The 12,646-nt window shown below is 42.5% G+C and overlaps 3 protein-coding genes across 3 annotated transcripts in view; all 3 read left to right on the top strand.

Annotated features, from left to right (window-relative positions):
- tppp2 (tubulin polymerization-promoting protein family member 2) overlaps window positions 1–582 on the top strand; it is a 3,701-nt gene extending 3,119 nt beyond the window's left edge. The window contains exon 4 of the mRNA XM_042093952.1: window positions 1–582. This exon is cut by the window's left edge and continues 621 nt beyond it. The gene's annotated coding sequence lies outside the window, so the exon portion shown is untranslated.
- A 677-nt stretch (window positions 583–1,259) lies between these two features.
- Window positions 1,260–3,510, top strand: LOC121710068. The gene is made up of 3 exons (XM_042093945.1): window positions 1,260–1,411; window positions 1,795–1,935; window positions 2,529–3,510. The coding sequence occupies exons 1-3, from the start codon at window positions 1,288–1,290 to the stop codon at window positions 2,954–2,956; spliced, it is 693 nt and encodes a 230-aa protein (XP_041949879.1). The 5' UTR covers window positions 1,260–1,287; the 3' UTR covers window positions 2,957–3,510.
- A 3,596-nt stretch (window positions 3,511–7,106) lies between these two features.
- LOC121709791 (cerebellin-3-like) lies at window positions 7,107–9,394 on the top strand. Its single transcript, XM_042093390.1, has 4 exons — window positions 7,107–7,140; window positions 7,292–7,471; window positions 8,463–8,594; window positions 9,093–9,394. The coding sequence occupies exons 1-4, from the start codon at window positions 7,107–7,109 to the stop codon at window positions 9,392–9,394; spliced, it is 648 nt and encodes a 215-aa protein (XP_041949324.1).
- Window positions 9,395–12,646: the final 3,252 nt, after the last annotated feature.

Here is a 12,646-nt window from a genome sequence, read left to right as displayed (position 1 = left end):
CTCTCCAAAATGAACCCCTTAGCTGTCCCTGCAACTATCACTGCCTCCTAGGTGCATGTATGGCTGTGTGACTGGTGCAATGAGATACACATAGTAATAAAACATTTAACGTTTAATAACAAAGTCATATTTAATAATAAAATGAGCGACAGAAAAGGTCAAGCAGATGGTGAACTGGACAAGGGGTGTCCTTTGAGTGGAAGATGAAGTGAGAGCTCAAGAGGGACGAAGAGGCAGATGGCACTTTCTCTCCTCCCTCTCTCTCTCTGGTCCTTTTCTCTCTCCCTCCCTCCCTCTATCTTTCGGATGTGAAAGTGATTGTTCTTTTGCCTGAGTGTGTGAAGGCGCTCTGTCTTGTTTAGGAGTGTCAGGTACTGCCATCTCTTACAGAAATCTGTGGAAAGAAAGAAAGTCTCAAATAAAGTGATTGCAGAAAAAAATATTCAATGAGGGGCCGTTTTTATTAAGTGCATGCAAACACACACACATTCTCTCTCTCTCTCACACACATTGATGTGTTCATACTCCAGCCATGCTTTCATACACCAGACACCCTAGACTTCACATCTGAAATAGGACCATAATCTACTTTCGCTGTCTCACACTTTATCTGGTCCACTTCTTCTCTGTTCCTCTGGTATTGGTCTATTGTCCCTGGTCTTTTCTCCCCTCAGTAATCAAGCTCCTGGGGTGAGGGAAACGGACCAAAAACAGCGCACACAACAACAATCTCCCAAAAGGCTGGACAGCTTAAGTGTCTGCTATTACACATGTATCTGTTATATCAGACCTGACATATTGTACATGGCGGACAGATTAGCCCATAATGCGTTCACAATGGAAGGGTGGGGTGCTCTGGTCAAATAAATAAGGGACTCCAAGAAAAACTTCATCTCACTGACTGGAGACTACAGTACCTTCAGATATTTGGGCGACATCTCTGTGTTGTCTGGAGACAACACTGAGACTTCACCGAGACAAACCAGGGGCAGGAGAGATGAAAGGTAGGAATATGGGCACCAACACAAACAAGCTCCACCATTTGATGGGTGTTGCATTTGGATATGATACTCCCAAAACGTATGAAAATGGGATTTTTATGTGGTTACTTTTAAAGTATTAATCTGCTTCCATTTACTGATGTAATATATTTACATAAATAGATTGAGACATAATTATTCTCATAGGGAACTTGTTGTTCACGTCCTTCTATACCCTCCTAATCTATTTAGTACAGCGCCTTTGAGAGTTCCTCTGATTTTGTAGCACAGTTTAATGACTGTATAAATGTTTTTGCTCCAAGGCACAGCTTTTGTTGTTCTGGCTCTGTTTGGGTTGGCACTGGGTCGGGACACCCGGACCTACTCCTGGCACGGCCCTGGAGCAACACCACCACCTGTGCCAGATAACTGTAAGTGAGAGGAGAGTTCAGTGGCTTACACTCAGCATGGATTCTGGGACAGGACAGATAATCTGTATATTATTAAATATGTTATATATATGGAAATATACTTTATAATTTCAGTATGCTGTAGTTTCACAGAGTGTGTGTGTGTGTTTGTGTGTGTGTGTATGTACATCCATGAAAGTGTATTATGTCCACACACAGTTCTAATGATATTCCCCTTACACTTGCTCAAGTTTTTGAGGAACATATGATTATGTTAATGTATATTTTGTTCACAGCCTTATGTGTACTGTTTTGCTATTACATATCCATTTCTATGCCTCACCCATAGGCTGTAGGGTGCGTGTGTTTAGTGTCTGTTCTCATCTCTCCCTTTCTCACCCTAGTGTGTTTGACTGACCCGATGTCCTGCAGCTGCTGCCTAATGCAACAGCGAATGTGGCAGATGCAGCAGCACTTCAACTCTAGCGTTACGGACCTGCAGGAGAGGCTGAACAAGACCCAGAACATCCTCAACAGCTACAAGGGTGAGGGCTGACACCACACCGGGAACTTTCCGTTGGAACGCTTCTTCATGTGTGTGCTTGTGTGTGTGCTTGTGTGTGTTGTTGCATGTAGATATACGTGATTGTCTGTGTGTGTATGTGTGTGTGTGTGTGTTTCCCCTGTATCCTATGTAGAAGCCCCATAGCCTACACACAAATCAATCAATCAATTAATTAATCAATCAATCAGTCAATCTAAGAAAAGAATCTGACTTAAAAAGGCTTGCATATTTTAGCCTCTGTGAAATCTCTGGTTTGGTGCCAATGTCTCTCATTAGCTTCTCAACACTGTCCCAAATTGTACATGAGGCACTATAATAAAATAGGTAGAAAATGAACTCGCACACCAGAAAAACGCTCCAATTGAATGTGTGCACACTAAATGATCAATGGGAGCTTTTCTGTTTATGTGAATTATTTGTCTACCTGATATTTCTGACATTTATTTTGACTCTGATTCATTTGATTTCTCACATTCTACTACCTGAAAAAAAAAAAAGATGAAGGCACTTTTAGAAGCAAGAGAGCACTGTATGTGTTCTGTGGTTGGTCACTGTGTCGTTAACTGTCCTTAGAGAGCCGCACTGCATTCTCCGTGGCGTTGACGGACTGGCGTCGCTGTGTGGGCCCGTCCCGGACTGAGATCGACGTGGCCTACCAGGCGGTCTTCCTGAACATGGGCGTGGCGTACGACACCAGGACCGGCGTGTTCACCGCGCCACACTCCGGCATCTACAGCCTGGCCGTGACGGCGTTCAGCGACGCCGGCTCGCCCGGCTCCCTGCTGGCCGCCTGTGTGCAACTGAGTCGCAACGGTGTGGTGCTGGCCGGTCTGCAGGAGAAGAACCACGAGGACCAGGAGGACACGGCCAGCGTGGTCCTCACGGTGCAGCTCCGCGCTAGGGACCGCGTGTCTGTCAGGCTGCTCCCTGGCTGCTACCTGTGTGATGACCAGAATCACTACAACACCTTCAGTGGCTTCATGCTCTACACAACAGAATAGAAACACACTCACACACACACACACACACACACACACACACACACGCGCGCACACACACACACACACACACACACACACACACACACACGCACAAATTCTCATAATGTATTTTGCCCCAAATTAAAATCTAATCATAGGTATCCAAGGTATTTTAGCAGAAATAAACTTTCATTTGAAAAAAAAAGTCTTGTTTGAATTTTACCTTTCTAACATTAAACTATAGGGTCATGTGAGAGGATATACAATCCTCCAACTAACTTGATAACTTAATCAAGCAAACAGGCCAAATATTACTGTCAGACATTCTCCACAGCTGCACAGTGCTGCTTCACAGCTTCCCCGGCTCTATATCTAATCATGTTAAGCAATGTCCTGAAACACAATGACTCCTTTATCAGTGGGCAAGCCAGCTGATGTCATAGTGACTCTGATATGCTCCATAATAAGAACCGAAAAATCTCGCCTTTCCACATAAAGCAGCGCTCACAGGATCAGGTGATATGCTCTTTCATGCTATGGCCACTCCCTTCACCTAAGACTGATTTAGATACTGATAAGCCACTTCTGAAATTGATCTTGCATGCAGACAGCTCACTAACCCATAAAGGACAATGGACATGAACCATCTACCTCAACGGTGCCCGGTAGATTTTCGAAACCTATGTGAATATGGAAACCTATGTGAACCTATGTGAATATGGTAGTTTGAACGTAATTTCACATTTACACCAACCATTCTTAAAGACGGACTCCAGCAGTTTATTACACCCCTGCATCCCTTCTCTGTTCCTCTAAAGTTGTTGAAGTTGTTGCCTGCTTATTTAGAAATATTATATTGCAAAAAATATTGCAGAAATCATATGGGCATGTTAACAAGGTTAGAATTTTGATATTCAGAGGTGGTCTTTAAACATTCAAATCCCAATTAAAATATTCAATAGTAGGCCTATTTCAGAACAGCAGCAGTCACCTTCATCCTTTTTTCAGAGAATACAGACAAGAAGAGAGCAAGAGCAAGAGCAAGTAACAAGTGAGCAAGAAATGACGCAGTACAGAATTTATTTCAGTGGACTGGGACACGTAGAGAGTGAGAGATTATGCTCAGAATGAGCCACACCTTATTTTAGAGAAAGGGAAATTAAATTGGGTCTTAAAGGTAAAACAGAATTAAGATGCTTCATTAATTACTCTCCTGTTCCTCCCTGAATCGGATTTTAGGCTCGGTGGTTATGGTGATGTTGACGTCGCAAAATGAGACTAAATGCACCTTCCACTGGAGTTACACAACGTTCCTCCCGTCCAACACACACACACACACACTCATGTTTAACCTGAGAACAACGTACAACAGTGTAGGTGTTAGCTGTCCTCTAAACTAGGCCTCCCATTGAGGTCTCGGTCTATTCCAGGTGAAATGCTATACCATAGGGATGGACTGTAGTCCCTTATTAAAGTAAAATACTCTCCGCTCTGATCTTATCACTCTGTCCATTCTGACTTCACTGACCCAGTAACACTAATAATGCACACATGCAAGGCCTATTCCCAATGGGTTCTGTCAGCTTTATTTTATTATTATTACTATTATTATGATTATTATTAATAATAATAATAATAATAATAATAATAATAATAATCATATAATTGTTCAAATTATTAGTATTGTTAGAACCATTAGTATTTGTATTATTATTGCAACTAACATAACTATAGCTTATTGTTATTTTTCAAACACACCTCCCACAACTGTAGTGTTGTTTTCTTCCTCTAAAACCCATCCATCTATCAACATCTCTAAAAGATCATCTGATCCCCATCTCTGAAGACTGCCCTTTATAAAACAATAACAATACCAGTGTAATCTTCATGATCTCCTCAGGCACTCACAAACTGCTAGAATCCCTCTGGAGAGGCCTTTGGGAGTGAGGAGCACTGGTATAATGGACTGGCGGTCTCTGTGGGGATACCCTCCACCCAACCTAATGAGAACATGAGAGCGAGAGGTGGGACGACCATGGGGTCTGGTCATGACAAACCCCCAGAATAAAACCAGCAGGTGGACAGGACCCGTCCGTGTACCGTCCTGCTCAGGCCAGCAGTGTGATTGTCAGTAAGCATCCTTGCTGTGGGTGTAGAGCCGGGAGCCTGTCAAGTTGGAGACTGAGTATAGACCTATATTCTGTGGCCATTTCCGCTGTAGCTAGCGTGACTGGTAATGCCTGTGTATGTGCATGGGTAGAAGAGTGACTGAGTGAGTAAATGAACTAGGCTCCAATAACTTACGAGGAGTCAGTTAGAGATCTGGAATTTGGGAAGGTTTGTCTTTGACTTCTGAAAAGAAGACCAGTGGAAAAGAGAAGAGAGTTAAAGAATCTGCTATCATTGTGGTAAGGTCCCTCCTAAAATATACAACTATTATTCTCATATTCTAGTGTCACTGCGACATGAACATCTGTCTATACATCTTTTTAATCTTTTCATCGAGAACAACATAGGCTTATTTCTCTTTTGTTGAGGTTTAAAAAAGATGAAAAACTATTTGTGCATACATTTCTATTAATTAATTAATTTACTGTCTGTATTAATGAAAATGGGAAATTTATCTTAGCAGCCTAAACTGAATTAAGAAAATTGGAAACTGAATAACTAATAACTACACAAAAATGTTAGGTTGATGGATACCACAGTTATGTAAAATACTCTCTCCTCTGTGTCCTGCATGTTGTCATTGTAGTGTGTACGTCTGCAGCCTGCTCTGAAGAAAGATGGGAGCTGACATGGCGCACCTGGGCCTCTTGGTGGTGCTGTGGGCGTGTGTAAGAAACTCCATCTCCATGGCCTCGGACTTGAGAGAGGCAGCATGTAAGGACACACACAAAGGCACACACACAGCATTCACATCCTTTTACAGCTGTTTTCCGTCAAAATAGTGTTGTATTGTAAAGTAAACTGCCAAGGGATTGTGATCACTCTTCCCATTTGGGTGAACATTCAGATAGTATTCTCTAGAGTCTCTCCCTCCCACCATTGTGTTTTGTGTTTCCCCTAAACAGTGAGCATTTGTCTGCCTTTGTGCCTTTGTCCTTTGAAACCTGTTGTTTACCTTTGCTGTATACGTCTCCTTACCTTTCTTTGGTACTTCTTCCTTATCTTTACTTATATGGCACTCTTGCCTCTTTCTGTCCATTATCTTCCCTGTCCTTTTGGTGTATTTTCTATGACTGCATGTTGTCTTTCTTTCTTTCTTTCTTTCTTTCTTTCTTTTCCGTGATGCCTTAATTCCCCGCTCCTCTCATCCTTACATTCCTTCATCTGAACGCCACGACTCATTACATTTGGCTGACGCATTTTAAACCAAAGCCACTTACAACATGGTAAACAGTTTAAAGCTTTTTAAAACAATTCTCCCAACAATTCTAGAACAATTCAAAACAATTTAAAAGGTAGAGTACAAAAACAACAAATGCATCAGTGAGTGCTGCTTTTTTCAGGGTTCCCACACCTTGGTTAAGATCAAATTCAAGGACCTTTCAAGGACTTTCCAGGCCCAATATCCTTAAATTCAAGGACCTAATGTGTCGATAAATTTCAAGCGTGGGCATGGTTAAACCATGTTACCTCAACAGACCAAGGATACCTTGTCGCAGTTTTCTTTTATTTTTGGTCATATGACAGATGGTAGGCATATTCTATTTTTCATGTTTGTATTTTGCATAAAACTGAGCTGAAATAAACTTGTCCTAAACAAGTTAAACTCATTACCATGAACCTGTCGGTTTATTCATCAGAATGTTAAATTAAATATTTGGGCAACAAACACTACACGCGGGAAACACGCAGAAATCATGCTGGCCGTGTACATGTTAATAAGCGGAATTGTACGGAATTGTATGGATTTTTTTCCTCAAAAAGAAATTCAAGGACTTTCAAGGACCTCCATTTATTTATGTCTCTTTTCAAAAACTTTCAAGGGCCTTGAATTATTTTTTTCAGATTCACAAACTTCAAGGACCCCTGGGAACCCTGTTTTTTACAGTTAAGTGTCAGTTCTAGTCAGGTGATAAGTGTTAGAATTAGCAAGGCTAGTTGAAAGTAGTGCTACGAGAGGAGATATTCTCTGAAGAACTGAGTCTTCAGGAGTTTTTTGAAGATGGAGACGGATGTCCCTGCTCTAGCAGGAACTGGTAGCGCGTTCCACCAATGAGGAACAACAGACTCTTCTAAGATGTGATGCTAGGCTGATGGTGTGTGATGGGATGTGATGGCCATATTGTACAGATCTGTGAAAATGACTGATGACAATAGACTAACTTCCCTCTCTCTCTCCACCCACAGTGCAGGTGAGCGGCTCCCTACCGTGTGGAGGGTGGGACTGTGAGTGTGCGTTCAACCGGCAGCGCGGCTGCTGCTGTGCTGCACGGGACTTCTTTAACCTGGAGGAGCGCGTCTTCACACAAATGATGGGCCAATGGGAAGCCCTGAAGCAGCTCAATGGCCAGATTCAGGCACTTGCAGGTACAGTTGCCACTGACAGCCACTCTGCCAAAGGAAATGTCACAGTTTCTGAAATAATAGTAATATTAGTTTAATAGTATTATAATGTAATAGTATTACTCAACAAATCACATACATGATAGACCGCACACACTGTAGATCTATACTCTGGTCTCCACTGATATACACCTCTTGGTATCTGTTATGATGGTTATGTTACAAGGCTCTACATGGATTATGACGGAGTATGATTCAGAGTTAAAAGACGTTATTGTAGGCTACTACAATACTACAACTAAATAAAAATACAAAGTGATTATAGTGTAGTACAAAGCAGTAGAACAAAAGTATAATTCTGAATAAATGCTGTATGAAAACCTATTGCTATAGCACTTAAGCTAGGTGTAAATTGTGGTTTTATTCAGGAAGCTTTAACTGATGTGGGCTTCTTGCTCAGTTCCTGCTGTGCTTCAAAAGTTATCCTTATTTTTCTATGCACCTACAGCCGTTAGAACCTACTTACACATCTCTGTGCTCTTTCTCGGTTAGAACCTACGTACACATCTCTGTGCTCTTTCTCCGTTAGAACCTACTTACACTCGTCTGTGCTCTTTCTCCGTTAGAACCTACTTACACTTGTCTGTGCTCTTTCTCCGTTAGAACCTATTTACACATCTCTGTGCTCTTTCTCCGTTAGAACCTACTTACACTTGTCTGTGCTCTTTTCCGTTAGAACTCCGTTAGAACCTACTTACACATCTCTGTGCTCTTTCTCCGTTAGAACCTACTTACACTCGTCTGTGCTCTTTCTCCGTTAGAACCTATTTACACATCTCTGTGCTCTTTCTCCGTTAGAACCTACTTACACTTGTCTGTGCTCTTTCTCCGTTAGAACCTATTTACACATCTCTGTGCTCTTTCTCCGTTAGAACCTACTTACACTTGTCTGTGCTCTTTCTCCGTTAGAACCTACTTACACATCTCTGTGCTCTTTCTCCTTATCTGTCCTCAGAAGGCAGGCAGGTGGCGTTCACTGCAACGCTGACCCCCATGACCAGCTGTTTCGGACCTTTCACAGTCGGCGTACCGATCCCCTACAGGGAGGTCTCCCTGAACTCTGCCAGTGGATACAACCCCGCTCTCGGTACCAGTGTGGTGCACTTACAGTACTCACACACATTTGAGATCAAGCCGCTAAATAAATATAAGCATTTGCTCAATAAATGTAAACAATGATCAGTTCGATCTACTCGTGAACTATGGATGCATACCAGACAATTGGTCATGATCCTGATCTAAAATAACTCAATGTACTGCCAGAACCTGCCCTGCACACAACAGCATGGCTGAGCCCCATCCTAGATGACTTGAGCCTGTCCAGCTCCACAGCTCCTGCAGTAACAGCTACTGGGACATTGTTTTCTAATCTCATACACTGATCTCCTGATCGCATACACTACACTGCATGCTGTACTATTAGTGTAAGTGGATTGCCTTCCAGACACATGTGTGTCAGTGCACGGCTTCCACTTCCACTAACAACTGACTCTGTGTTTATATTTATTAGAATAGTTTAACTCAACACACACACACACACAAGCCGTGCACTGACACACATGTGTCTGTGTGTTGTGTTCTGCAGGTGTGTTCACAGCCCCGTGGGCTGGAGTCTACTCCTTCTCCTTCACGGTGTACTCTGATGTCGGCTTGGTGGGTGAGCGGCTGTACCACCGTGTCATGCTGATGCAGGACCGGAGTCCGGTGGTGTCGGTGTGGGAGGAAAACCGCGACGACGGTCAGGACAGCGCCACACACACTGTGCTGCTGACCCTGGCACCCGGAGGCCAGGTGTACATGACGCTGCAGTCGGGCCGGGAGCTGTGTGGCGACACGCAGGGACGCAACGTGTTCAGCGGCTACCTGCTGTACGCCACGGAGGAATGAGGGGGGAGAAATACACACACACATAAACACACTCACCCATACACACCCACACACATAAACACACACACACACACACACACACACACATAAACATAAACACACATACATACACATACACACCCACACACATAAACACACACACACACATATACACACCCACACACATAAACACACACACACACACACACACACACACACACATAAACACACACACACACACACACACACACACATACACACCCACACACATAAACGCACACACACACACACACACACACACATATACACACCCACACCCACACCCACACACACATAAACACACACACACACACACACACACACACACACACACATAAACACCCTCAACAACTACTGACACTAACAACTGACTCTGTGTTTATATTTATTAGAATAGTTTAACTCCACACACACACACACACACACACACACACACACACACACACACAGTCTCTGTGTAAACAATAATTAACAGTGTGGACCATGTTTGTGTGTGGACCATGTTTCAAATTCGAGTTCCCACACAAACATATTACTGTAAAGGCGCAGTCAGGGATTTCACAGGAATTCACGTTTGTTTGTGGTAATGTTTATATTTAAATGTATTAGCAGACACTTTTGTGCAAAAAAAATAGTACCAATGGTGAAAAAGTACCAAATGAAACACGCCAGAGAAGTAGTTCACCCCTACTTTCAAAATTTCCAGAGAAATTCCATGCAGGATTTCGTTTTTGTTTGGGGGGCAGGCTGCCCCCACTTTGTTTGTTTCCAGAGCTTGGGCTGCCTAGCCTGACGAGCCAGACCCACATCAAGATGTAGGGTCTGGGGACTCACCGTTCGCAATGCTCTGTCCGAGGGGCGGGATAATCGATTGTCTTTCAAATTCCCTCTGCACGCAATTGGATAGTGCTACAACTCATGAGTCCCATGCGTTTCCTCACCAGCAGAGCTAGTTGGCTAGTTCAAACTTTTCCCAACTTAAAAAAAGCTTAACTCGTGTCACGCTGTTCGCCAACAGCAACATTCATCTTCTTTGTTTTCAAGTAGCAGGGAATTCACGCTGAACCGTTGCAACTCTGCCATCAATCATTATGTTAAGCCCGCCTACCGACTCTATACACGATGTGATTGGCCTTATCGAAGCTTAATTTTTCCAGCTCGCAAGCCAACGGAGAGTTGCTAGACTAGCCCGGGCAGCAAATAAAATTTGCTACCGCTAGGGTGCGTCTAGATTTCTAGGCTATGGGCTGCCTACAGAGACCGGGTATTTTCACAGTGAACTTACAGAATGGGCAGCAAGCGGTCATGAGGAGATTATTGCTGAATGTGACAAAAATGTCAATTTAATAGTCAATTAGCATTAAAACATATTTGACACCTTTTAATACTAAAAAAATACTATTCCTGTTGCGCATTAGAAATACTGTCAATACATTTTAGGCAGTACCTACAGGCTTACTGTGCCAAAAATTAACCGAACCGTGATTTTTTGTGTACAGTTACACCCCTAGCACAAACACACACACACACACACACACACACACACACACACACACACACACACACACACACACACACACACACACAAGCAAATACCAATGTCAAGCATACGCCCTCAACAACTACTGATAACTGACAACTGACTGTGTTTATATTTATTAGGGTACATTAACTTTCTTCTTATAACCCTCACAAAGACACACACACACACACACATACACTAGTTTCGATTGTAGCATATCTCTGTATGTTTATAACCCTGAAATAAAGCATAAACAGGCAATAAAACCTTCATTTTCATCATTGGCACTCATTTTGTAGCCTACGGACTCCCCTGAGATGAATGCTCTGTTGTCAAGCCTTTACATTATCACTCAGTAGAGGAATTTCACAAGAACTCCATGTGTTGTAAAACGGTTTCGCAAGCTAGAGTAATATGAAAACAGCGAGCCGTCACATACCAACGCTGACCAAACAAACAGTCTTGCATCACTGTCCTTGGGGTGTGTGTGTGTGGGGGGGGTGTGTATATGTGTTAAAGTGTATGTCTGTGTGTGTGTGTGTGTGTGTGTGTGTGTATGAGAGAGAGAGAGAGAGAGAGAGAGAGAGAGAGAGAGAGAGAGAGAGAGAAGGAAAGAGAGGGAGATTTTATGTTTCAATCTTTTCTAAACTTACAGTATGCTTTGGCAACACTTTATTTGTGAATGGTCATGCCAATAAAGCTTTTTGAATTGAATTGAGTTGAGAGAGAGAGAGAGAGAGAGAGAGAGAGAGAGAGAGAGAGAGAGATAAAGAGACAGAGAGATAGATAGGAGGTGGGGTTGTTGAAGCATGTACAATGGCAACCATTTTCCAATTCATCATCTGTTACCACTAAGTAATACAAGATTAAGCTTACAGCCTTGTTTGCCGCCTTGGGGTGTTTGGCAGGGAGTCAAAGTGAGTGAATAAAACAAGTGAAGGTGCTGCTGAACGCACCTGGTGCCACTGTCTCCATTCAGGTGTTTATACACAGCCGACGTCAACCACACCTTTCCTGTGGGAGGGTGTAGGATCAATTGAGGTAAAAAGGGACATCTGCAGAAGAAAGGAGAAAGAAAGAAAGAAAGAAAGAAAGAAAGAAAGAAAGAAAGAAAGAAAGAAATGTTTACAATAGACTATAATATAGTGACTGGCCTTATAGATGGTTGATTGATTGGTCAGTTTGCAGTTTGTAACCTTACCATACATATATGTATGGCAAAATCCACTCTGAGAATGATTACATCTAGATGAACAGATAATGCCATTATTTGCCCGGGTGGCCAAAAGGGCAAGTCACACCACAGCTTCCCAATTAGAGCCATTTGTATCTATGGACTGATTATATCAGGCACCCAATATACCCCTTGTGTTCAACATTTGGTTTCTAAACTGTTTAGTGATATTGTAGGTCATTTACTAATATTATGGAGTGAGATTATGTGTATTTTCTGGTCCTTACATATGAGTTCCATTAGTCAATAAAAGTGTTTGTCTGTTCTCTGTTTTTCAAATTTTGTTCAGGATTCAGCGATTACATTGGCACAAACTGCATATCAAATTGTCTTGTAATAGCGGCCCGACCCATAATATTTGGAAATACTATACGCAGCTCATAGAAAACCACTTCTTTGGAAATAGACAAGAGAAAGCCTGACTCGCCATTCGTTTGGTCTAGCACTTGAACATTATCATTTAAAGATCAAAACAAAA

Source organism: Alosa sapidissima, chromosome 5, assembly GCF_018492685.1.
Source record: "Alosa sapidissima isolate fAloSap1 chromosome 5, fAloSap1.pri, whole genome shotgun sequence".
NCBI classification, from domain to species: domain Eukaryota; kingdom Metazoa; phylum Chordata; class Actinopteri; order Clupeiformes; family Clupeidae; genus Alosa; species Alosa sapidissima.
This window is presented reverse-complemented; position numbering and strand designations above follow the sequence as displayed.

Excerpts from the sequence above, each read along its gene's own strand:
- LOC121710068 (XM_042093945.1), top strand. The coding sequence starts at position 1,288 with ATGTTTTTGCTCCAAGGCACAGCTTTTGTTGTTCTGGCTCTGTTTGGG. Across the intron at positions 1,412-1,794 it reads ACCACCTGTGCCAGATAACT|TGTGTTTGACTGACCCGATG; the intron begins GTAAGTGAGAGG and ends TTCTCACCCTAG. Across the intron at positions 1,936-2,528 it reads CATCCTCAACAGCTACAAGG|AGAGCCGCACTGCATTCTCC; the intron begins GTGAGGGCTGAC and ends AACTGTCCTTAG.
- LOC121709791 (XM_042093390.1), top strand. The coding sequence starts at position 7,107 with ATGGAGACGGATGTCCCTGCTCTAGCAGGAACTG. Across the intron at positions 7,472-8,462 it reads CCAGATTCAGGCACTTGCAG|AAGGCAGGCAGGTGGCGTTC; the intron begins GTACAGTTGCCA and ends ATCTGTCCTCAG. Across the intron at positions 8,595-9,092 it reads TGGATACAACCCCGCTCTCG|GTGTGTTCACAGCCCCGTGG; the intron begins GTACCAGTGTGG and ends TGTGTTCTGCAG.